A 26437-nucleotide genomic window follows, 5' to 3' on the forward strand; every position below is an offset into this window, starting at 1 on the left:
GAGATGAGGAGGAATCTCAGAGAGTACTGAATCTGTGGAATTTTTACCAGAGAGTGCTATCGAGGTAAGGCCATTAAGTATATTCAAGGCCAAGATGGACATATGTTTCATCAGTCAGGGAATCAAGGGTTATGGGGAAAAAGATAGAAAATTGGAGTTGAGGATTAGATTGGATTAGATTCCCTACAGTGTGGAAACAGGCCATTCGGCCCAACGAGTCCACACCACCCCTTGAGGCATCCCACCCAGACCCCTTCACCTATAATCCACTCACCCCTGAACACTACGGGCAATTTAGCATGGCCAATCCACCTAGCCTACACAACTTTGGACTGTGGGAGGAAACCGGAGCACCCAGAGGAACTCCACACAGACAAGGCGAGAATGTGCAAACTCCGCACAGACAGTTGCCCGAGGCTGGAATCGAACCCGGGTCCCTGGAGCTGTGAGGCAGCAGTGCTAACCACTGAGCCACCATGCTGCCGATTATATGATCAATTACATGGCAGAACAGACTTGATGGGCTAAATAGCTTCCTTCTGCTCCTGTGTCTTATGGTCTCAATTTCACAATATATCCGTGTACGCAAGTTCAAGTTGGTGTTAGCAATCCAAAATTTATTTATAAGGACGATTGGCTGGCTTGCTGGCCATTGAATTGTTGAAGGTAGTTTCTCCTCTTTAAACATCTCCCCAAAATACACCTGAATTTAATTTTTATTTTCTTGACAAGGAAAAATATAAAATTTTCAAGAGCATCAATGCGCAATATTGGCTGATTTTTACAAGCCAGGAGCTGTTCGTTTGTAGCCAGGAGTTGTACATCTCACAGAACAGTGGAACAGATTTGATAAGCTAAATGGCCTACTTCTGATCCTATCACTTTTGGTTGAACCGTATTCTAGGCCTATGGTTAAGTCAAATCTGTCTAATCCCATGAAGAAAGTGGTTTGCAAGAACAGAAAGAGCAGCATAGGCCAGCTCGCCTGATGAATCTCAATACCAATATGTTTAAAGCAATCTGGAAATAAAGAAGTGTTTCATGTGTGACAATCTCCAATTATAAAAGATAGATTTTCATAAAGAATCACAAACGTAGCTGGACCATACACAATTAAATTCATTTCTGCAACAAAAATTCCCTAAATCGGAACAATATGGAGCATTGCTAGTTATGTTTTACAGTCAGTACTAAGCTATTTACAGTTACAAATAAGTTTTACACTCTCACATGAGTAAGTTAATGAACAAGGAAGAATTTGAAATAGTATTACACCCATTAATAGAGAAATACTACTGTCTCACACCAGCAACACTGCTTTCGCGCTCAGTTATAACCGATATTTTCTCAACAATAGATTTGGAGATGGGAAGTGAGAATCGATTCCTCAGCCATCTAAACCGCAACATAAATAAAATTCTAACATGTTGCTATGTACTTTCATGCATGAATCAAGTACAAACAGAAAAACAAGTGCTCTCTCGAAAAATGTTGCTCACTTCCGGAGCCACAATTAAAAATACATAATTCTTATCAATTAGCAAACCAAATGCATTTCAGCTTAGCATATCACATTTCAACAGGAAACAATAATTCAAAGTAAATTGACAAGTCCAAACAAATGATTTTTAATAAAATAATTGAATTGCCACTTCAAAGCACCTATGGAAAGAAGAGGCTCACTTCACAGGAAGAATAACAGTCAGATTTAGGGAGACAGAGTCAAAATATCTACCCTACAACATTAAAGCTATACTTACATGTTAGATTTTTAGTGACAACATATGGTCCATGTTCAGCAAATAGCCCAAACAATGATGAGCCTCCAGGGCCACCTTGAAGCCACAGCAATACAGGGGCACTCTGTGGAAGTGTCTGTAAAAGCACACAGAGTTAGCATTAAATTACAAGCATAAGAAGTAAAATGATGAATGGCATAGGTTCTGGGGGAATGCTGCAAGGTGGGGGCAGGGGGAGATAAAATGATTGTGTACATATTAAAAGTTATTCAAAACTGCAACTATGAGGGGGAAGAAATATCAGCTTTACTTCAAAATAAATTCAAAAGACAATGAACAGGAACAAATAACAAGTTTAATATGTGACCTGGTAGAATGGGGCAAGTGTAATGAATAAGGGAGTCTTTATAATACTGTCAGCTTCGGTCTCTTTCAAAGTCAGTGAGGAAGGGGTACATCATAGCGTATGGTCAATAATTAGATTTTTATTGGATCCAGTAGAATTGTAAAATCAATCAGCAGCTGGACTCAAAAGAAATCTTGCACTGCAAGATGAAAATCACACTCTAACAAAGGAATTGTTTTTAAGTGATTTCAGCTGTACATTTGTGGATGAAATTAACGAGTGCTAGTTCTGTGGAATGAAACATTTCTCTTTATCACCTGTATGCATCCTCCAAACATGCACTCCCTGAGCAGTTTAAGGGGTGGCCAGGTGCATCAGGGATCATCTGCTTTAGTTTAACCTTTAAATATTAGAACTCCAAGAGCATATTCTATTCACCCTGGGCAGTTTTCCACAGGTACTATTCCACAGACACCATTTAATGAAGAATTAGATTATTTTTGTGTTTCAGTACGCACCCATTAAGGTTTTAAGATGGTCCTAAACTCAAACCACATTGGAACCGTGCAACTGCTTTCGCAACCATTAGGACAAGAAGCATTTCAACTTGGTGTACAGGATTATAATAGTCATGTGTTGTAGTGGATAGCAACAGAAAAAAACTTGCATTTATATTAAATTTCACAATAGTCAGATGGCACTAAGTGTTTTACAACCAATCACGTAACTTTAGATTGTAGGCATTGTGAAATGCAACAACTAATTTGCACACAGTCAGGTTCTACAAACAGTAAATGTGAAAATGATCAGATTGTCTGTTTTTTACTGTTGAGTGGCCAAGAGCACTCAGGAAAACGTTTCTGCTTTTCCCCTAATTGCATCTTGGAATCTTTCACACACACCTAAGAAGTTCAAATGTGACCTTGTTTTAATGTTCTATTCAAAATAATGGACAATGGATACAGATAGGGGAAGTGCAGCCTTAGCAACTCCCTTCCATGTTACATTACCCATTTTACATGCAAAAGGACAGCATAATGCAAAAAGGAAGACAGGGAGCAAAGATAGAAGCAAAATGTGACAAACGCAGAGGTGAGAAGCGAAACAAAAGTTGTTAAATCAGAGACCATATGCTCTGATTCTGCTTCAGAAATTCAACAGGAAACTCTGTAGTAATCTATTTAAATTTTTACATACAGCATTCAAATCTTGTACCTGCAGGAAGGTCATGCCACCACCAGCTTCCCCCCCACCCCACCCCAACCCACCCTCTCTCTGGGCTTCCCCATGGTTGCTGCAAGTACAAATCAGTGCCACACCAAGCTTAACCTGGTGAGGTTGAACTTTCTGATATACTGGTGTGCTGTGAAGCTATGGTCCACACTGCCATCTGTCTGAAACAAGATCAGGAATCGCATGACACCAGGTTATAGTCCAATAGGTTTATTTGAAAACTACAAGTTTTCAGAGCACAGCTCCTTCAGGTGATGAAGGGCTACACTCGGAAAGGTTGTGTTTTCAAATAAACCAGTTGGACTATGGTCTGGTGTCATGCGATTCCTGACCTTGTCCACCCCAGTCCAACACCAGCACCGCACCATCATGAAGCAAGATTTGAATTGCTCCAACTTCCTGCAGAATTTTCTGACAACTTAAGTTCAACATCATGATTTTAAACTATAGCTACTGAACAATTACTGTTACAAACAGTTTTCTTTTAATGTTTTTACAGATGGCTTTATTAGTTGATATTAAGTAATTCAACATTATCTTACTTACAATCTTGATTTCCCCTGTTGTGTACATGTCTCTCACTGTCTCCCTATTATGTTCTCCCTTCTGTTGACTTCTGCAACTCGTGTCTAATCACTTCCCTGTAATTTATGCATCATTGCTATCCATTTCCAGACTGTCATTTAATTCCTCACTTTGCTGCTATTGCTCCACAGCTGCCACCTTTAGAGTTTATGTCTGTCCTCTGTACAGTCTTTTGTTGCATCCTAGGTCCTTCTCAGTTTCCTTTGTCAGCTTCATTCACTTTGCTATTGCCAGCAACTCCCCTCTCTGGGCTTCCCCATGGTTTTGTGCAATCTGAAGTTTTGATAGCGGGAAACTTCACAAACTAGACAATAAATATTTATGACAGATTCTTAATCAACTTCTACATCTTTGCTCTATTCCTCAATGAAACAGTAGCAAATTTTTTTTTTTAAAAAAGCTCTGGTTCCTTTATTTCATGACCGAAAAGCCCAAGTTTTGCCTGTTTTTCTCGTGTGAATAATTTCCATATCTCTATATTTCCTCCAGCATTTGAAAACATTCTTTGTTACTTAGCAACTGTATATAGTATTCAAGGGTACATTAATTCAAAGGAATTGAATAGAGAATCGGCAATTATAACTTCTTTGGTGGAGCACATAATAGCACATCAAAAATATGAAATAGGAGCAAAAGGATGGCACATCGTCCATTTGAGTCTAGTCAACCATTCAATTTGCTTTTGTTCATTCAAGGTGTAAGGGGCTTGCTGCCTGGGCCAATATTTATTGCCCATCCCTGGTTGCGTAGAAGGCAGTGGTGAGTTGCTTTCTTGGACCTCTGCATCTATTTAGCATAGGTGCATCCATAATACTCTTACAGAGGACGTTCCAGGATTTTGACGCCGCAACAGTGAAGGAACAGTGATGTAGCTTCCCATCTGGATAAGTAGTACCTGGGAGGGAAGCTTGCAGATGGTGGCGTTCTTACATACCTGCTGTCCTTGTCCTTCTAGATGGTAGTGGTCATAGATTTAGAAGATGCCATCTAAGGAGCCTTAGTCAATTTTTGCAATGCATCTTGTAGATGGTGCATACCACTGCCCCTGAACAATGGTGGTGGAGGGTGCAAATGTTTGTCAGTGTGCTACCAACTGGGCAGGCTGCTCTGTCCTAAATGGTGTCAAGCTAATGGAGTGTTGTTGGAGCTGCATTCATCCAGGCAAATGTGGAGTACTGCATCACACTCCTGACACAAGTATTGCAGATAGTTGACAGGCTTTGGAGAGTCAGGAGGTCAGTTACTGCAGGATTCCTAGTCTCTTACCTGCTCTTCTAGCTACCCTACCAAATGGCTCGTCCAGGTCAGCATCTTGTAGCATTGCTAGGACTCATTGGAATCAGTGCGTTTCTGTTAGAGTGAAAAGTAAGGCTGGTAGGATTAGAGAACTATGGATGAATAAAGATATTGTAGGCTTTAGTCAAGAATTGTTAAAAATCATATATTAGGTACAGACAACTGGGTTCACATGGATCTCTTGAACAGCATAAAGATTGTAGGAGCATTCTTAAGAGGGAGATCAGGAGGGTATAGAGGGGATATGAGACAGCCATGGCAAATGAGGTTAAAGATAATCTGGAGATTCTACAAATACATGAAGAGCAAGACAGTGACTAGAGAGAGAGAGAGAAAGAAAGAAAGGAAGAGAGAGAGACAGAAGTGCCCCATAAAGATCAAAGTGTTGTCTTTGTGTTGAACCTCAGGAGACGGGAGAGATATTAAATTAATATTTCACATCAGTTTTTATCGTGGAGAAAGAGAGAGGCTGGAGAACTCAGGGAAATGTTGATGTTTTGTTAACAGTTCACATTACAGAAGTGCTGGATGTCTTAGAAAATATAAAGGTCAATAAATCTCCAGAACCTGATCTAGTGTCCCACTGGACATAGTGGGAAGTTAGAGAGGAAATTGTGAGGCTCCTTGAAGAAATATTTCTATCATCTATAACTACAAGTGAGGGCCTAGATGACTGAAAAATGGTTAATGTTGTGCCTTTGTTTAAGAAGGGATGGAAGGAGAAACCTGGGAACTATAGACCTGTGAGTCCTACTTCAGTGGTGGTTAAGTTGTTGCAAGTGAATCTGAAAGATAGGATTCACATAGAGAGGCAAGGAGTGATTGGGGATAGTCAGCATAACTTTGTGTGAGGGAAATCATGTCTCACAAACTTGATTAAGTTTTATAAAGGAAGTAACCAAGAAGATAAATGAGGTCAGAGCATTGAACATTGTTTACTTGGACTTTAATAAAGCCTTTGACAAGGTTCCACGTGGTAGACTAAGTAGCAAAGTTAGATCACATGGGATTCAGGGTGAACTTGCCAACTGGATATAAAATTGTCTTCAAGGCAGGAGATAGAGAGTAATGGTCGAAGGCAGTTTTTTGAACTGGAGGTCTGTGACCAGCAGGGTTCCACAGGGATTGGTACTGGGTCCTCTTTTGTTTTTTACATAAATGATTTTGATGAGGACATAGAAGGTGTAGTTAGTAAGTTTGCGGATGATACCAAGACTGGTGGTATCATGGACAATGAAGATGGTTATCTAAAGATTACATAGAGCTCATATCAATTGGGTCAGTGGGCTGAAGAGTGACAAATGGAGTTTAATTTGGATAAATGCAAGCGATTGCATTTTGGTAAAACAAACAATGTCAGGACTTATACAATTAAAAGTAGGGCCTTGAGTAGTGTTGTGGAACAGGGAGACCTAGGAAGTTAATTCTTTAAACTCACTAACATATAGATAAGGTTGTTAAGGCAGCATTCAGCATGTTTGCTTCATAGCTCAGGCCTTTGAGTATAGGAGTTCAGATGTCATATTGAGGTTGTGATAGACATTGGCGAGGCTGCTTCTGGATTAGGGTGCCCAGTTCTGGTCATCCAGTTAGAGGAATGATATTATTAAGGTGGAGACGGTTCAGAGAGATTTACCATGATGTTGCCAGGAATGGAGAGTTTGAGTTAAAAGGAGAGTCTGGTTAGGCTGGCACTTTTTTTCCTAGAAAATGGGAAGTTGAAAGGTGACCTAACTGAGGTTTATGATATCATGAGGGGTATAGATAAGGTGAATATCTTTTCCTTAGGATGGGAGATTTCTAGATTAGGGGCCATGCCTTTAAGGTGAGAGGGGAAAGACTGTGAAAAGGCATGAGGGGCATTTTGTTTTAAATTATAGAGTAGTTCATCAATCATCATCATCGTATGTGGAATGAACTTCCAGAGGAAATGGTGGATGCCAGTACAGTTACAACATTTAAAAAACATTTAGGTAGGTATATGAATAAGAAATGTTTGGATGGAGTGGGCCAAGTGCAGGCAGGTGGGACTAGTTTGCTTTGGGGTTATGGTTGGCATGGACAGGTTAGACCGAAGGGTCTCTTTCCCCTGCTGTATGCTCTAGGATTCCTTAATGCTACATTCAGTCAAATGTGGCTTGGATGCTAAGGGCAGTCACTCTAATCTCACTTATGGAATTCAGCTCTTTTGTCCAAGTTTAAACTGTATACAAAGAATACTAAATACAGGCCTGCATCTGTATTCCTGATATTAATAGGAAATTTGCTGGTGTCTCAACACATTGCGCAGTTTCAATCTCTCTTTGAGAACTTTCCCACCTGAAAGAGAGCAGAACTGTCAGGCAGACAGGGATAACTCCAGGCCTGACCATAGCAGCAGGTAGTAAGCCTGTAGCCGCTTCTAAAATCCCAGAGGTGGGTTACAGGGTTCTGTTACCCAATCCGATGAGTCTTTGATTGAGAATATCTGATACAGGCAGAGCTTGTGAGGAAGCACTCATGTTACTACAACGGAAGTAAATCTGAAATCCGCTGATCAGAAGTAAAAACAAAGTGTTGGAGAAACAAGTCCAATATGAGGAAGAGTCACAGCAGACTGAAAACCTTAACACTGTTTCTCTCTCTCACGAGATGCTGCCAGGTGTGGTTCAGTAGCACTGTTGATGACACCTTCCATCACTTTATTAATGATCGAGAGTAGACTGTTGGATTTGTCCTGCTTTATGTGCACAGGACGTTACCAGGAAATTTCCAACATTGTTGGGTAGACGTCAGTGTTGTGATTGATCTGATACTCCACATTCCCACCCACCCCTGGAAATCTTCCACCCTTTTGCTTATCAAGAATCCATCCACCTCTCCTTTAAAAATTTACAGACTGCGCCTCCACTGTCTTTTCAGGAAGACTGTTCCAAAAGAAGACACTGCAAACAAATTTCTCTTCACCTGCCTTAAATGGACAACTATTTGATTATAAACAGTGATCCCTAGTTCTAGATTCTCCCACAACAGGAGATCTCCTTACCGTATTCAACTTGTCAAGACACCTCCAGATCTCATATGTTTTAATCAATCATATCATACTCTCCTAAGCTCCATTGTTGGAGGTGACCATAAAATAGGGAGTTCGATGGTACATGAGGATGAGAATTTTATGTGAAAACGCTGGCAGACTGCGAGGCAACACAGATCAGTGAAGATAGTGGTGATGATATAATTAGGCCAAATCAGCATATAAACACACAAACCTATGAATTAGCAGAAGTAAACTATTTGACCCCTCAAAGCTACTAGACTGTTCAGTAAGATCATAGTTGATCTGCTTATGTGTTGAATATCATCCCATTTCTCATCTACATCCAATAACTGCAAATTCTTATTAGGCAAGAGAATCTATTTCTAACTTCAAAATATTCATATTGCCACTTCCAGCACCTCCTGAGGCAGAGAGTTCCAAATAAAATCTCATCTCTGACCTAAATAGATGACCTCTAATTTTAAAATTGTACCCCTGGTTCTGGACCACCTACCAAATGAAACATCCTTTCCACATCTACCTTGTCAAGGTGGCTCAAGGTTTTATACACTTCAATCAAGTCACCTCTCACTCTTCCAAACCCAGTGGAATGAGTTCAGTCTTTCTTCGTAAAGCAACCTGCTCATTCTGGGTATCAATCTGGTAAAAACTTCCTCTGAACTGCTTCCAATGTACTTTCAGGCTTAGATATGCAAATTACATCCATAAATATTGTGCTTAATGTATCAGGTTAATTAAAAGGGTATGTTGATTATGTAGTTAAATACAAAAAGAAAGATAGATAACGTCCGAGCAGAAAAGTTACATTTGAAATGACTGGCAAGTAAATCACTGTTCACAAGCTGCAGATCATATAGCTCTGAACAATGATGGGAAAAACATGTCGTTAACAACTACTGCCCTCTGGTGGAAAGTTTAACAAAACTGCGGAAGCTTATTTTAGTCTGGCAGTCATGACATTCCAGGATTTTATGAACCATGTGCTCACATGATGTTTAAAGGTGAAGACCAAAGCGCTATGATTGTTATGTAATACACAAGAGAAACAGATTCAATTTTAGAGGTATCAACTCGGATGACCTGTGGAGCTTTCAAATTTATCAGTAGTGATACAAAGAATACTAAATACAGGCCTGCATCTGTATTCCTGATATTAATAGGAAATTTGCTGGTGTCTCAACACATTGCGCAGTTTCAATCTCTCTTTGAGAAGTTTCCCACCTGAAAGAGAGCAGAACTGTCAGGCAGACAGGGATAACTCCAGGCCTGACCATAGCAGCAGGTAGTAAGCCTGTAGCTGCTCCTAAAATCCCAGAGGTGGGTTACAGGGTTCTGTTACCCAATCCGATGAGTATTTGATTGAGAATATCTGATACAGGCAGAGCTTGTGAGGAAGCACTCATGTTACTACAACAGAATTAAATCTGAAATCCGCAGATCAGAAGTAAAAACAAAGCATTGGAGAAACAAGTCCAATATGAAGAGGAGTCATAGTAGACTTGATACATTAACTCTGTTTCTCTTTCTCTCATGAGATGTTGCAAGGCCTGCTGAGTTTCTCAGCACTTTTATGCTTATTGCACTCCTGTTTCTCTTGGTCCACAAGTGGTGCTATAAAGACAATGATCTTCTGACATGAAACTGTCCACCTTCCCTTCAGTTGCCAGGTTTCCCAAGATCTGGAAAACCCATCCATCCACAATTACATCTGCAAAGTGCATTAAATCAAACATTGCTGGTCTTATAAAAATTTAATAGCTACCTTTGTCGACAACACACTCTAACTTGACTTGCATCCATCAGATTCAAGACTGACATATTTCCATTTCAGTATCTAACCTGACCACATCTGTTTTGGGGGCATTATAATTCAGCTTGTATTTCATCTCTCTGTCATCACGCAGTAATCTCCAACTCAGAACAACAAAACTCATTTTCCTCAAACATAGCTTTACATTACATAAACTAACAACTCCATAATTCATTACTTCTGACGTCTGGACTTGGCTACTGTGTGAATCACTTTATAAATGTAAATTACTTATGTGTTTCTTAAGCAAAATGGACCCAAATCCTTTGGTATCCATGCTGTCAAAATCAGAAATTAAGTTGGAGGTTTGGGGCGGCACGGTAGCTCAGTGGTTAGCACCGCAGCCTCACAGCGCCAGGGACCCGGGTTCAATTCCAGTCTCGGGTGACTGTCTGTGTGGAGTTTTAACATTCTCCCAGTGTCTGCATGGGTTTCCTCCGGGTGCTCCGGTTTCCTCCCACAGTCCAAAGATGTGCAGGATAGGTGGATCGGCCACGCTAAATTGCCCATAGTGTTCAGGGGTATGTGGGTTAGAGGGTGATGGGTCTGGGTGGTATGCTTCAAGAGGCGGTGCGGACTTGTTGGGTTGAAGGGCCTGTTTCCACACTGTAGGGAATCTAATCTAATCTAATCTGACCCTCACCTCCTGATGTCCTGACACAAACGTATGCTCTAATCATCCAGGAAGGTTAAATTTCTATTGAACTGATTTCCACTACTTTGGACAGTGAGCAAAATTCTCCTGAGCTCAGTGTCAGAGGCTTAAGCCAGATATGCAGGACTTAGCTGGATAAGTAGACAGGAACTATTACACTGCATGATATCTGGTCTAACAGAGATTAGCCAATAGAATTGAACTCTACCGCAACCCACCCACCCAATCATATCACACCCTCCCCAACCAAAATGACCCTCTCTTCCACCACCTCCCCTTCAAGCCAACCTGATCTCACCACACCCCACCCCAAAAACTAGCTCAACTACTCCCACCCTGATCAGAGCCAATGTCCTTGACTTGATCAGATTGTCTTGTCACCATCATTCTCCAATTAACCACGCACCCCCCCCCGCAACGTCAGCATCCTGATTCTCTTTCTCCCATGAATACTCACCTACCCCAATCTAAGTACACCCATGACCCCGCCCATGTCTCACTACCATCACCAGCTGATCAGAGTGCTCATCCACTCACTTATTCATCAACTCACTCACCTACCCTACACGTTCCAAGACAGAAAACCTTTAAAAACTTACCTGAGTATCACAGCTGATTAATGATATAAAAGGACATCTGCTCAACCTTCTGCATGAATGACTGCACTGGTCCACACAGTCAGAGGGTGGATCTCAAACAATGGCAAGACACAATAAAGGGAAAAGATTGAGTGCTTAGGTGCATGGCGTAAAGACAACAATCTCTCCATCAACTTCAACAAAATAAAAGAGCTGGTCATTAACTTCAGGAAGCGGGGTGGAGGTCACCCCCCTATCTGCATCAATGGTGCTGAGGTGGAGATGGTTGACAGCGACATGTTCCTAGGAGTGGTGATCACCAACAATCTGTCCTGGACCACCCACACCAACACTCTGGTCAAGAATGCACAATGCCTCTACTTCCTCAGGGGGCTAAGGAAATTTGGCACGACCACAAGGACTCTTACCAATTTTACAGATACAGCATAGAAAGTACTCTGTCTCGATGCCTCGCAGCATGGTTTGGCAACTGCTGTTCCCAAGGCCACAAAATACTACAGAGAGTAGTAAACATAACCCAGTCCATCACAAAAACCAGCCTGCCATCCATTGGCTCCATCTATACTTCCCGTTGCCCTTGGAAAGCAACCAACATCAAAGATTGCTCCACCCTGGTTACACTGTATTCGACCATCTTTCATCAGGCAGAAGATACACAAGTTTGTATACACATACAAATAGTTTCAAAAACAGCTTCTTCCCTGCTGTTATTCGAATTCTGAATTCACCTCTCAATTTTCAAATTTAATGTTGATCTTGCTCTCGGTGCACCTTCTCTGCAGCTGGAACATTGTATTCTTTGCTCTGTTCTATTACCCTGTGAACTTTGTATGGTATGATCTGCCTGTACAGCAGGCAAAACAAAATTTTTCACTGTACCTAGGTACGTGTGACAATAATAAATCCAACTAAATCAAATCAGGATTGGAATCCTGACTGGAATAATGCAACTTTGTCAGGTGCAGAAATCTTCACAGGCAGCGGTATCATGCACAATACTGATGCTGACTAGAAAATTTGGACCTTGATTTTTGAATTAGTTAATCTCTTGGAATGCTACAAATACTGCCAGTGACCCTGCATTATAAGAGAAATGATATTGGAAACGGTTCCCATCTCTGATCACTTCTAAACTCAAGGATACACTGAAGCCTTGCCCATTTTGAGGGCTTCAGGCTCAGTGAAACATTGCAACAGCAGAGACAGCACAACAACTAAAATAACTATAATGGACAAAGTTTTATCTATTCATCAAGCAAATACATATCATGAGAAAGAAATAATTTTGTTCTAAGCTTTACCATAGTTCAAGGTTGACATTTTTTTCTTGCATCTGCTGAAAACAATCTGCAAGTTATGAATCCTACAACACAGCAAATGGTCAAAGGCATTATTTCGCAAAACTCTAAACCTCCCAATTAAACATGCCGCTACAGCTGCACCATGCATTCTATAAGAGGATTCAACGATACAAAGTTCCAAACAATTAAATATTAGCATGTCAGGTTTCCTTTTCCACCATTTGAAATTTAGAATTTTGATAAAAGTCAGATTTATATATCAAAACTAATATTAAAAAATCCACAGTGAATGCATGTTACACCTTTTCTGAAGTTTTATTTTGTGCAGGATTTTTGGTTCATACATGCCATTATGGATATTTACCTGTGCAGGGAAAAACCAGAAGAAAAGGCTACTGTTGTAGGTCTTATTCACTGTCAAAAAACCAGAGTAGCTCTTCACAACTGGCCCTTCTAGTGGGCCCACCAAACTCAATTCTCTAGCTGAAAAAAAGGTGAACAGAGTTCATAATTCTACACAAAATTCTGAAGTGACTCTACGTTTGTTCAAAGGTCAACATTTCTTTGTGGCTTTCATCTTAGAAAACATAAACTTCCCTCAGATTCATTCAAACACATAACTTAAAAAACAGCCTTGAATAAAACTGTATCCAAAACAAGATTAGGGAGTATGGCAAGATATTCCATAACTATGTCAATGAGAAAAGAATGACCAGGGAAAGAATGGATTCTATTAGGGACCAAGGGGGTTATGTGTGTTTGAACCTAGAGGACAACAATAGAGTTTTCACTTCATGTCTTATTTGGGAGAAGGAGGATGCAAGTACAGAAATGGAGAAGGTGGACTGTGAAATTCTTGAACAGATTCATATAAGAAGTAAAGCGGTATTAGAGAATCTGGCATGATTTAAAAGTGGACAAATCCCACAGTTGTATCCCAGGCTGTTCTGGGAGATGAGACAGGAAATTACAAGGGTCCTGACCCAAATTTTCAAATCATCTTTGGCCATAGAAGAGGTGCCAGAGGACTGGAGAACAACTAATGTGGTTCCACTTTACAAGGAGTGTGGTAGAGATAGACTAGGAAACTACAAATATGTGAGTCTAACCTCATCCGTAGAGAAGCTTTCACGGAAATTACTGAAGTAACAAATTAATCTCCATTTAGAGAGGCAAGATTTGAACTGGGATAGTCAGCATGCCTAATAAATCTAGTGGAGTTTTGAGGAAGTGACGAGGGTAAGGCAGTTATGTAGTTTATATGAATTTTAGCATGGCGTTTGACAAGGTCCCACATGGGAGACTGATAAAGCTCAAAACACATAGGATTCAGGGAAACTTGGTTAAGTTTTATCCAAAATTGACTTAATGACAGGAGACGGAGGGTGGTAGTTGAGGGCTTTTTGTGTGACTTGGGCCCAGTTTGCAGTCGTGTACCACAGGGAATCAGTGCTGGGTCCCCTATTCGTTGCAATTTTCATGAATGATGTAATGACAATGTGGGGGCAATGATAATTAAGTTTGCAGATGACACAAAGATCGGCAGGTGGTTGACAGTGAGGATAAAGATATTAGGTTACCGTAAGATATAACTGAATTTGTCAGGTGGGCAGAATTTAACCCTGGTAAATGTAAGGTTATGTACTTTGGAAGAGGGAACAAGAGAAGGGAGTAATCAATGAATGATATGACACTAAGAAGCTTAGAGGGAGGGAGGAATCTTGGGGGGTTTGTGCAGGCTAGGTGGATAGGCCATGCTAAATTGCTCAAAATGTCTAGGGATGTTTAGGTTAGGTAGATTAGCCATGAAAAATGCAGGGTTATGTTGGTTTGGTCAGTGGGGGTGGGGGTTCAGTAATGCTCATCAGACTTGTTGGGCTGAGTAGCCTGTTTCCACAATGTTGGGATTCTAAGGACAAGAAACAGTCTCAGCGGGTGTGGTCAAGCTCCCACTCTCAGAACCAGAATTTTTAGTTCAGATTTCAGCAGTTGCTGTTGGGCTCTGGAAGAAGTAAAAGCTATTTTTTGTCCCTCTCTCAGTTACAGCCAAAAGCAGGGGTTCTCTGCCTGCTGTGGGAGTGCATATGAGACAATCTGTTTTCGGAATTTGCCTTTTGCCAAGGGTGTGATTATGTGATGTTACTGTAACGGAACAGTCACAGTTTGGTAGCAAAATAATGTCTTATTCTATTAAATTCTCCAGCAGAATTAAATTATTCCATGTTCCTCTTTCTTTTGTTATATTTTAACTTTTGTGTTTAAATAGTGCTTTGATTAATATCAAGTAGTTTGACCAATTGAATTGCATCTGGAACACAGAACCTCACATTTTCTTTTAAATTAAGAAAGTGTTTAGGTCTAGGCTACCTTATCAATGTGCTTTGAGAGAGTTTGGTCTGGTTCATAACGACAGGGTGGTTAAGGCAGCATATGGGACACTTGCCTTTATCAGTTGTGACATAGATTATAAGTCATGTTGGAGCAGTACTGAACTTTAGGGAGACCACACTTGGAGTTCTGGGAGTTTTGGTAACAGCATTACCAGAAGGATCGGGTGCAGAGGAGATTCACCAGGATGTTGGACAGATTTCAGCTACGAAGCCATGTTGGATAACTTCGGGTTTTCTTCTTTGGAGAAAAGAAGGTTGAGGGGGGACCTGATTGAGGTATACAAAAGGTGAATAGAAAATAGCTGTTCCCCTTAATTGAATGGTAAATAATTTTAAACAAAAGGCAAGAGGTTGAGAGGCAATTTAAGGAAAATGTTTTCACCCAGGGATGATAAGTGTCCAAAATGTGCTGCCTGAGAGGGTAGATGAGGCTGGAAAATCTCTCAACCTTTATAAAGTACTTGGACGAGCACTTGAAGATAAGCACATAACATTCAAGGCTATGAGCCCAGTGTGGGCAAAAGGGACTAGTGTAGGTACAAGTATCCTTTTGGCAATATAGACTTGATGGGCTGAAGGGCCTTTTCTACACTGTATGATCCTATGATTCTAAAGCCATTACTCAGACATCGCTAAATAAAGTCCACTTTATTACACTGCATCTTAGCATTTTCAATTTAGTGCCTCAGTATCAAATTGCAAAATGTGATCTGAAGTTTAAGGTTACAGTAGGAGGGATTCATCTGCTCAACAGCAGTTGAAAGCTTCATCTATGCCTTTGTTATTTGTTAACTGCACACTTGACTATTCCAATACACTTTTGGCCAGTATCCTTCTTAAACTTAACTCATCTAGAAAACTCTTCTGCAAATTTTCTAACTCTCACCTCATCTCATTTACCCATCACTTTCTCACTGACTTACATTGGCTCCTGGATGAGTAATGCCTTAATTTTAAAATGCTCTCCTGTTCTTAAAAGCCACTCCTCACTGATCTCTATTACCTTCTCCAGCCCTACAACCCCCTCGAAATCTCTCCCAACACTTCTTAGTTTATACATCCACAATTTTAATTGCTTCATTATCAGTTGTGCCTTCCAGTGATAGGCTCAAAGCTCCAGAATTCCCACCCTAAACGTCTCTGCTACACTACTGCTTCTCCCTCCCTAAAGTTGCACCCTAAAACATACTTTGCTTTTTGCTTATCTGTCCTCATAAGACCATAAGATGTAGGAGTAGAAATTAGATCATTCGCCCCATCGAGCGCTCCGTCATTCAATCATGGCTGATAAGTTCCTCAATGCGTTTCTCCCACTTTCTCCCTGTAACCCTTTATAAGACCATAAGACAAAGGAGCAGAAATTAGGCAGTTTGGCTTGTCGAGTCTGCTGTGAAGTTCTTTGGACAACTTTACTACATTAAGGACGTTTTCTAAATGTAGTTGTTGTTTAAAAGAACTGAACTACTCGCCAATTTCTTCCTCTTCCATTTCTAATGCTTTTCTATATTTCTAATGCTTGACAAAGTACATGAAAATGATTCAAACCTGGATCAACATTCTGAAAATAATTTCACTTATTTTAGCTTGGCGACAGAAATGTTCAGCTAAATTAATATTGTAATTATAATAGGGTCTAGCTGAAACCTATTAGCCTCTCATTCATATTCAGAATGTTTTCATAATTAAGTACAAAAGGAGACTGACTGGAAGATGATAAAAAGAATCAGAAAGTTCCAATTGTACTCTTTTAAATTGGAGTTAAACAGTTTCATGTTTGCAATTATAATCGACTGTCGATAAAAGTTTATCTCACCTTTCTCAATTTCTCCAGATTCCAGATACGGAGTGAGAAAGAGGGGTTTCCCAGGATCCACTAGTGAGGGTGTAGAAACTTTAACATCCTTAAACATTTGACGGAGAAAAGTGAACCTTCCAGACATACAGCATGGCTGAATAGAAACGAGTGCAATGAGGAATAGTGGTGTTTGCCACATCCTAAATGAAATGGACAGAGAGGTTGATTAGTCTTAGGAAAACAAAAATTTTGCATTTCTGTTTCATAGACCTCCATTGTGGGAAAATCAACTGTAGTTAAACAGCCTGATGCAAAACAATTAATAAGATTGATTGTAAAGTAAATAATAGGTGTTTTATAAATCAACATTAAAAAAGATGACATACATCTACCAGCAATTATGTATTTGAATTAATAATTCCCTTTCCATCCTGTCCAAAGCAATCCTACTGTACATGAATCAATTGCTGTACTCAGAATTCATCATTGTTATTAATTGCATAACTTCAAAAATATTGTTGATATGAAATGAATCCATAGAAAATCAATTTCCATGCTACAGTGTTATCACAGAGTCACACAGCATGGAAACAGGTCCTTCAGTCCAACCACTCCACGCTGACCATGTTCCCAAGCTAAGCTGGTCCCACCTGCCTATGCCTGGCTATATCCCTCCAAACCTTTCCTATTCGTGAACTCATCCAAATTTGTTTTAAACATTGTCACTGTAGCTGTATATCGACCACTTCCTCTGGCAATTCATTCCACATACTAACCACTTCATGTAAAAATGTTGCCTCGCATGTCTTTTTTAAAAATTTCTTTCTCACCTTAAAAGTATGCCCCCTAGTTTTGAATTGCACCACCCTAAGGAAAGGAGACCCGCTATTCAGCTCATCTATACCTCATGATTTTATAAACCTCTGAGCTCACCCCTCAACCTCCAACGCTCCAATGAAAAAAGTCCCAGCCTATCCAGCCCCTGCTCATAACTCAAACCCTCCATTCCCAGCAACATCTTGGTAAATCTTTCCTGAACTCTTCCCAGTTTAATAATATCCTTCCTATAACAGAGTGACCAGAACAGCTCACAGTACTCCAGGAAAGGTTTCACCAACATCCTGTACAACTTCAACATGACAGCCCAACTCCTTTATTCAACGATCTGTCATGCAGCGTGTACTCTGCTAAAGGCAGATCCTCAGCTATTTGTCCACTGATGTTTCATTTTGAGCCATTTTATTTGCATCAATGAGCAGTGATGGCTCGCCAATGTCTTCTATTCTCAGGGCAGTGTTGGGAGGCACATAGCAAGTCTACCTCAGCCACAGCAAGAATTGAACCTCCACTGATGACATTATTCTGAACCCCATGTCAGGCTATGTGGCCAACAGAGCCACTCAGCTTCCATTACAACACTGGATAGAGGGAAGCAGTAAAAGGTGAGAACTAAGCAGCAATATTAAAAGAAAAGTAAAAACCATCGAGAATAGAAGTGCCAGAGGAAATAATAACACATAGCTAGAAATCACTTTTTGGATTGAGTAAGTAGTCTTCTTTTCTAACCACTAAAACAATGTACTTATTGTTCACTAACGGATCAGGAATTAATACGAACAGAGACAAATGTGGCAGCTGCTTAAGACTAACTCTTGGCTTGTTTGTTCCAGGTTTCAGCTCATTTTTCTTAATGTTTTGAGCCAGAATCTAATATAGCTATTCAGCATTCATTGATCATTAGATTTAATGATTCACGGGTTTTCCATGATTTTACTCTGCAGGTTACTGCCGTGGGAGATGGAAACGGCACTGCGCTCTCTACAAGGCATCTGGGATCTGTGCGAACAGAACAACTAACTGTGCATCTCCGGAATTAGACTGAGGTACCTTAAAGGAAGAACACAAAGTCTGAATCTGGAAATACAAGTCGTAAATTCAACATCAAATCAGATACTGAAAGTGAACTTAGCACTGGACTAAGTGTAAGTATACAAGAATTAGAGAAGACCAGAATTTCTGCATGTGACACACATGTAGTATCTAGCATTGAGAGTTAGAAATCCTGGTCACAATCTAAACTAGGTCATTGGTCATTGCAGATTGCAGATAGTAAGCAGGGGCAACATTAAAAATAGTACCTGCAGATCACAATTCTCAAACATGATCCAAAGATCTCAGACTGCACAAGGGCTTGGAGCAGATTTACCCGCACCTCAAACTGTAAGTAATACTGCCTTTCTTGGATGTTATTGGGATGGGGGTGGTAGGGATAAGGTTTGAATAATTCTACCACATTAATATTCTCCTAATATATTTGAGTAGTAAGAAAATCAGAATAAAGGTCCATGTTTAGACATCCCATTGCCCTTCCTGTTAGAGCCCTTCGAGTCCCACAGTGGGAGACTGTCATTTATATGTAACATGAATGGTGACTGCTCACATGACTTGGATATTGTTCTGTCTCTGATGTTCGCCACACAGGTTTATTGAAGTCATCATTACCGAGTTATTGAGAGGTTAAGTAAGTGGGAAGAAAGATGGCAAATGGAGATATTGTGGCAAAATGTGAAGTTGTTCATTTTGGAGTTCAGAACAAAAGAAGAGAGTGTGTTATTTATATGGAGAAAAATTGCAGAAAGCTGAAACACAAAAAGGGACTCAGCAGGCACTTGTGCATGAAACATAAAAAACTAACAGACAGATGCAACATGAAACAGCAAGGCTAGTAGAGCACTGGTCTTTACTTCAAAGAGATTAGAGTATAAAAGTTGGAAAGTCTTACTGTAACTGTACAAGGCACATAGAATCCCTGCAGTGTGGAAACAGGCCCCTCAGCCCAACAAGTCCACACCGACCCTCAGACATCCCAACCAGACCCATTCCCCTATAACCCACCTAATCTACACATCACTGAACACGACAGGTAATTTAGCATGGCCAATCCACCCAGCCTGCACATCTTTAGACTGCGGGAGGAAACCGGAGCACCCGGAGGAAACCCACGTAGACATGGGGAGAACGTGCAAACTTCACACAGACAGTCGCCCCAGGGTGGAATCAAACCTGGGTTCCCGACACTGTGAGGCAGCAGTGCTAATAGCTGAGCCGCTGTGCCACCCCTTCTAAAGATCCACCTTGCTCTATGCACCTCCCTCTTTAGTTGGCTGTTCCCTACATTAGTTCTCCCCCAACACTCTCCCCAAGCCCCGCTTGCCTCTTACACACTCTCTCCTCCAACCAGTCACTTTCTACCTGGCTCTAAGTAGTCTTGAACTTGTCTGTGATCCTCTGATATCACTGGCAGGTGACTGCATATCCTCTGGGGTACTGAGAGCAGTTTTGGTCCTATTATTGAAAAGATATCATTTCATTGGAGACAGTTCAGAGTAGGTTCACTGGGATCATCCTTGGTATGGACGGATCATCTTCCAAGCAAAGGCTAAACAGGCTGGGACTCTGCTCACTAAAATTTAAAACAATGGGAAGTGGTCCCTTTGAAACATATAGGATTCTTAAGGGGCTTGACGGGGTAAATGCTGAGAGGATGTTTCCCCTCATGGGAGAATCTAGGACCAGAGGGGATAGTCTCAGAGTAAATAGGCACCAATTTAAAACTGAGATGGAGAAGAATTTCTTCTCTAAGGGTCAAGTGTCTTTGGAACTCCTTGCCATAGACAGCTGTGGTGGCACAATCACTGTGTATGTTTTTAAGACTGAGGCAGACTCTTGATCTGCAGGGGAATCAAGGGATACAGGGAAAAGGCAGTAAAGTGGACATGAGGAAATTCAAATTAGCCATGATCCTAGATAACAAGGTGTAGAGCTGGATGAACACAGTAGGCCAAGCTGCTTCAGAGGAGCAGGAAAGTTGATGTTTCGGGCCTAAGGGTCTAGGCCCGAAGTGTCAACTTTCCTCCTCCTCTGATGCTGCTTGGCCTGCTGTGTTCATCCAGTTCTACACCTTGTTATCTCCGATTTTCCAGCATCTGCAGTTCCTATTATCTCTCTTAGCCATGATCCTATTGAATGGTGCAGCAGCCTCAAGGGGCTGAATGGCCTACTCTGGTTCCTGTTCCTTATGGTCTGAGCACAGGAGTAGTAGCAGTCTCCATTAGATGCCAAACAGACTCCAAATGAAGGAGTTGCAGCTGAAAGACCCCTCAGGGTGTGGTAGAAGTGAGACAAAGTCTGAAACATGCTAAAGAAAAGTCACTGGACTCAAACATTAACTCTGTTTTCTCTTCACAGATTCTGCCAGATATGTTGAGTTTCTCCAGCAATTTCTGTTTTTGTTTGTTTTAGATCTCAAACTTCCGCAGTTCTTTGCTTCAATTTCATGTTTCATACAACTGGCTCCTTCCGAGAATCAACTGGGGACCTGTGCAGGATCTCTCAAACCTCAACCCACAAATGCATCAAGATTGTGACCGATACAATTTGTGCCATTTCTTTTCCCAGTGACAAGGTCAGTGCTACAGTTTGGAAAGTAGCTTTACCAACATCACTGGCTTCCTGTAGAGCTTGGTGTGACAGGACAGAACATCACACTGAGAGCACCATATGGTAATGCAGTTGACCCCAACAACAGAAAGGGTTAAATTCCATCAATGTACAGGTCACCATGATCACATCTTGGAAGTCAGTACAAAGTATCCCAGAAGCTGCCACGGTATGCAAATTCTTCCGAACTCCCACGTGCCTGCTTCATTTCATGGTCGGGATGTTTTACAATGATGGTTACTGGCTGATAGGCAACCCCCTGAACGAGGCCAAGCATAGATATATTGCAACCCATTCAATGCCACACAAACCTAGCATTCTGTGGTCTGCACAACTGAAGCAGGCAAAGTGTTGGGGAAGTGGCAGCAGTCTTCAGAGGAGGAAGATTAAGGATAATGATTGAGGACAATGAGGAGAAGGAATGCCACATTCAACATTACATAGCACAACAGTGTCAGGCACAACTACCCATCAATGTGAGATAACGAGGTGTAGAGCTGGATGAACACATAAGGCCAAGCAGCATCTTAGGAGCAGGAAAGCTGACGTTTCGGGCCTAGACCCTTCATCAGATGAAGGATCTAGGCCCGAAATGTCAGCTTTCCTGCTCCTAAGATGCTGCTTGGTCTGCTGTGTTCATCCAGCTCTACACCTTGTTATCTCGGATTCTCCAGCATCTGCAGTTCCTGCTATCTCTTCCCATCAGTGTGAGTTGGGTTCAGTGATCATCTGTTAGCTGTAAATTCATTGTTGCTGAAAAGGCAAACAACCTGCACTTGTTGATTCCCAGACGGAAATGCAGCTTTTTGTTGTTTCTTCGCTTTTGCTGTTGTTGAAAAGAAGTGAATAGTTTTCAATAGTTTGAAGGCCTTCCCACATGTGACACACCCAGATTGAACACTGAGATGGTGTTACATGATGATGTGTCTTAAGGAAAGAGGAACACTCTCCTAAATAAGGTTCTTACGAGGTATAGCGTTAAGGAGAGGTAGCCTGCAAACTTGTAGCTGCAGTTTACAATGACACACAATTAAACAGGCGACAATATTACACAGCAATACATTTACGAATGCAAGCTTGTATTTGCAATGAAGTGCAAGCTGTACCATCCATGTGCCTTCAGCAGTGTTTCTTTATCATTCTCCTCCCACTGCGAAGGGCAATTCCAGTCATTGGGTTGAAGTTGTGATTCAGGAACATAGACAGATTGGGAATGCAATTCAAAAGGCACCAGCCAGGGAATCCAAAAATGGTAATCATCAGTTGGTATCCCTGCATGATATTACTCTGTAAATAAGATCAAAGCTGCAGCAGGATGAAATGTTAAAGGTAACTCTGAGGTGGACAAAGAGTCTGATGTGCCCACAATATCTGCAGCCGCTCAGCACATGTCAAAAAAGCCTCATCCAGACATAGTTCCCAGACTGTTGAATGTATGAGTCCTGACAAGATAGTGTTGAGCCCATGACATCACCACAACATAAATTAATTCCAATGATTAGAAATTCCTTCACCATATCCAAACCCTTTGCTCGCTTGTCACTATGATCATATTTTCCCTCAAGGTGAATGTCTATTTAGTAAGCATGGCACAATATAACAGATTGGGTATAAGATTTATATATATAAATGTTCTTAAACATTTTTAACTAGATAGGCCAGTCACATTGTAACAATCACCCTGAAAACCCTCTTTTCATTCTACATTTGCTATTTCCCTTGAGTGATGCTGGACCCTAGCTCCAGCAGACTTACTGGCATATCACACTTTCTGACATCAGAGATATCTGTGCAAATAGCCGCCAGGTTTTAAGAAGCCACAATGGATCCATCAAATATTGTCCCACCCTACGCATGCCTGTGCAGGAGCAGACCCGTCACTGAGCTGGCTGAAGCTATGCAAGTAGCAGCCAGTTGGGGTTGTGATCAAGAGATTTGGTTTGTGGGGGTGGGGGAAAAAGGGTGCGGTAGCTGAGGCAAAGGACAAGTAAGGGAGTGACTTGAGCAAAGTTCTCATGTCCATTTTAAATTTCACCATCTTCCCCCTCACGGCTGCCCCAATCTTCCTGCAAGGCAGGAGCTGGGCACTATTGAACATACAAGGCAAGGGTTCCCTTCATCCTGTTTAAAGTTGTGAGCTGCATGTACAGGTCATTGGTCAGGGACCCAAACAAAAATACATCAGTTGCCTGCAGGGTCAGATTCTCCAGGCAAGTGGGCTTGCTTTAAATAGAAATCCTTGAAATAACAACCATGGACTGTCATCACACCTACACTCAGTGACTAGTCAGGAAACTGGGAAAGGGAATGACAATAATCTGGTTTAAAATTAAACAGTCACAAGAAACCCACTGCTCAGCAAATATGTACCACACCGATTGTCGAGAGACCTCCGCTGCATCCCCAGCAGGTCTGCTCAGTAACTGTTCTCCCCAACTTGATATCAAAAAATAGTACAGTCAGCAAAACAGTGACAGAAAGTAAAAACAAGGGTAGAAATTATAATGAAATATACTTCAATGTTTTTGTTTTGAAGTAGTAAGTCAAGAAAAAGAAACAAACACAGTAATCAACTTTTAAGTTCAGGACTTTCAAAATGTTTAACTAATTGCCAACTACGTGGCAATTCCTACCAAGATATGAATTTACTCACCTAAAAACTTCTGACCAAGTAAGGAATGTAAAGCAAGGCTCTCCACAAACTGTGGAAAGGATGCACATGCATTATTTTAACATGCCAAAGTTAAGTTCCATAATGTGACTTATGTAGGGATCTGCTGCCCTTGACTTGATTCAGTGTAACGTTCAGGAGAGCAAATGCCAGAAGCAACCACTGGCACATAGAGTAGGCCAAACAGCTCAAGCAGCAAGTGATGGATAGAGCTAAGTGATCCCACAACTAATGGATCAGATCCAAGGTCTGCAGTCTTGTCGCATTCAGTCATGAACTATGTTCCCTGTAATAATCTTTCCTAATGTACAAACATCCAAGGTCTGTGCATGATGACAGCTTCAGAACTGGAAGCCAATGTGTTGTCTTGCCAGTGGAACCTCCGAGCGACTGCACGGCCACATGGCTTAGACGGAACTTAGTGCCTCAAATTTACAACCAAACAACTGGAGAAGTCTTCACAAAGATAGCCAATGATGGGGGAGCCCAGCATGTCTGCAAGGGGCATGGCTGAAGCATCTGCAAGCGGCTTCAACCAGAAATGCCGAATCCCGATCCACCTCGGACTCCTCCCAAGGTTCCATCAACACTGGAGCGTCAGACTTCAGCCTATTTGATTCCTCCATGTGGTAGCAAGTAATGGCTTAAGGTAAAGGACACTGCTAAAGGCTCAGGGGCCTGACAACATTCCAGCAACAGAATTGAAGACTTGTGCTCCATAGCTAGCTCATCCCTGGCCAAGTTGTTGCAGCACAGATACAGCACTGTCATTATCCAACAATGTGGGAAATTATTCAGGTACGTCTAGTCAACAAGAGCAGGGTCAAATCCAACATAACCAATTGCCACCCCATCAGTCTATTCTCAATCAAAGTGATGGAAGGTGTTATTAACAGCATTATCAAGTGACACTTAACTGCTCACTGACACTCAATTTGGGTTCAAGGGTGATTCACTTTCTGACTTTATTACAGCCTTGGTTCAAACATTAAAAAAAAACACAGGCAAGGTGAGGGTGACTGCCCTTAATGCTCAAGGAGCATTTGACCAAGTGTTCCAGCAAGGAGACACAGCAGAACTGGAGTCAAATTCCTTTGTTTGGAGTAACTACAAAGGAAGACGGTTGCAGTTATGGAGGTCAATTATTTCGACTTCAGACATCTCTGCAGGATTTCCTCATACTGCATTATGTTATCATTACTGCGCTTTTTATGCAGCTGATGTTTGCACAACGTTCAGCATCATTTGAAACTCCACAGACACTGAAGCAATTCTTGCACACATGTAGCAAGACCTAGACAATATTTTGGTTTGGATTGATAGGTGGCAATAACAGTCACACCACTGAAGTGCCAGACAATGACCATTTCCAACAAGTGTCAATCTAACCATTGCCCTTTGACATTCGATGGCTTCAATATCAACAAATATTTCAATTATTTAACATCGACCAGAAACTGAAATTGACTAGCTATTTAAGTGGCTATAAGAGCAGGTCAGAGGCTGGGAATTCAATGTACGTAACATGATTCCTGACTTTTCAAAGTCTGTCCACCCATCTACGAGTTACAAGTCAGGGGTATCATGAAACTCTCTCCACTTGTCCGGATGAGTCCATTTCCAACAACATTTAAGAAACTAAACACCATTCAGAACAAAGCAGCCTGCTTGACTGGCATCCTACTAATGCCTTCAACATTCACTCACTTTGAGAATCAGAAACTTGGATACAGGCACAAGATGGCTTCTCGGTGCAAGTTAGCAACAAAATGGCTTCTAGCCTGGGAACTGTAAATTCTGCTAGAGCTGCTCTTTTAGCCTGGGAACTCTGAGTTTTGCTAGAGCTGCATAAATAACGCAGTAGTGATAAGATAATGCTGTACTAACCATTCTAGCTGACCTTCAGTAGCAAATGTTATGGCACTGTATGGTGAGACAAAAAGTAACCTAAGCATTGTGAAATAAGTTGTTTACCAGTTAATACTTGTAACTGTCAATGAAGCAATATCATGTATTGATTGGTAATTGTTTGGATACACTATGCAATCACGCCATGTACCCTGCTTTATGAAAAGTATAAAAATGTCTTTGTATTAAGTTGTGTGTGCAGCTCCTCCGAGGAATATGGAAGTGCTCAACTCCTGTGTTTTCTGGATGATCCGTACCTAGCCGATTGAAGAAATAAAGAGTCAAGTCTTAAACAGCCAGACCGATCGCGAGTATCCATTGACTGAGCACGGAATCGAGAGACCCCACCGGGGGTCAAGATTTACAACTTCACCACTGTCACAGTACTGGCAGCATGTACCATCTACAAGATGCGCTGCAACAACATACTGAGTCTTCTGTGATAACAACTTTCAAACAGTCTCAACAACCTAGACTGAAAAGGGCAGCAAATACATGGAAACATCACTCACTTCAATTTCTCCACCACCCTGACTTGTCACTGTATTGCCATTCCTTTGCAGTCATTAGGT

The 26437-nt window shown here is 41.3% G+C and overlaps 1 protein-coding gene across 3 annotated transcripts in view; it reads right to left on the reverse strand.

The window, feature by feature from the left end:
• Positions 1-26437, reverse strand: part of cpvl (carboxypeptidase vitellogenic like) — a 94714-nt gene that overhangs the window by 59283 nt on the left and 8994 nt on the right. For all 3 annotated transcript variants that reach the window (XM_048557482.2, XM_048557493.2, XM_048557502.2), the window contains exons 2-4: positions 16805-16986; positions 12966-13084; positions 1761-1875 (exon numbers count right to left, since the gene is read on the reverse strand). In XM_048557482.2, the coding sequence (XP_048413439.1) occupies positions 1761-1875; positions 12966-13084; positions 16805-16985 (415 nt within the window). In that variant the 5' untranslated portion in view covers position 16986. The remainder of the gene's footprint in view (positions 1-1760; positions 1876-12965; positions 13085-16804; positions 16987-26437) is intronic.

This window comes from Stegostoma tigrinum, chromosome 2, assembly GCF_030684315.1.
Source record: "Stegostoma tigrinum isolate sSteTig4 chromosome 2, sSteTig4.hap1, whole genome shotgun sequence".
In the NCBI taxonomy this organism is placed as follows: domain Eukaryota; kingdom Metazoa; phylum Chordata; class Chondrichthyes; order Orectolobiformes; family Stegostomatidae; genus Stegostoma; species Stegostoma tigrinum.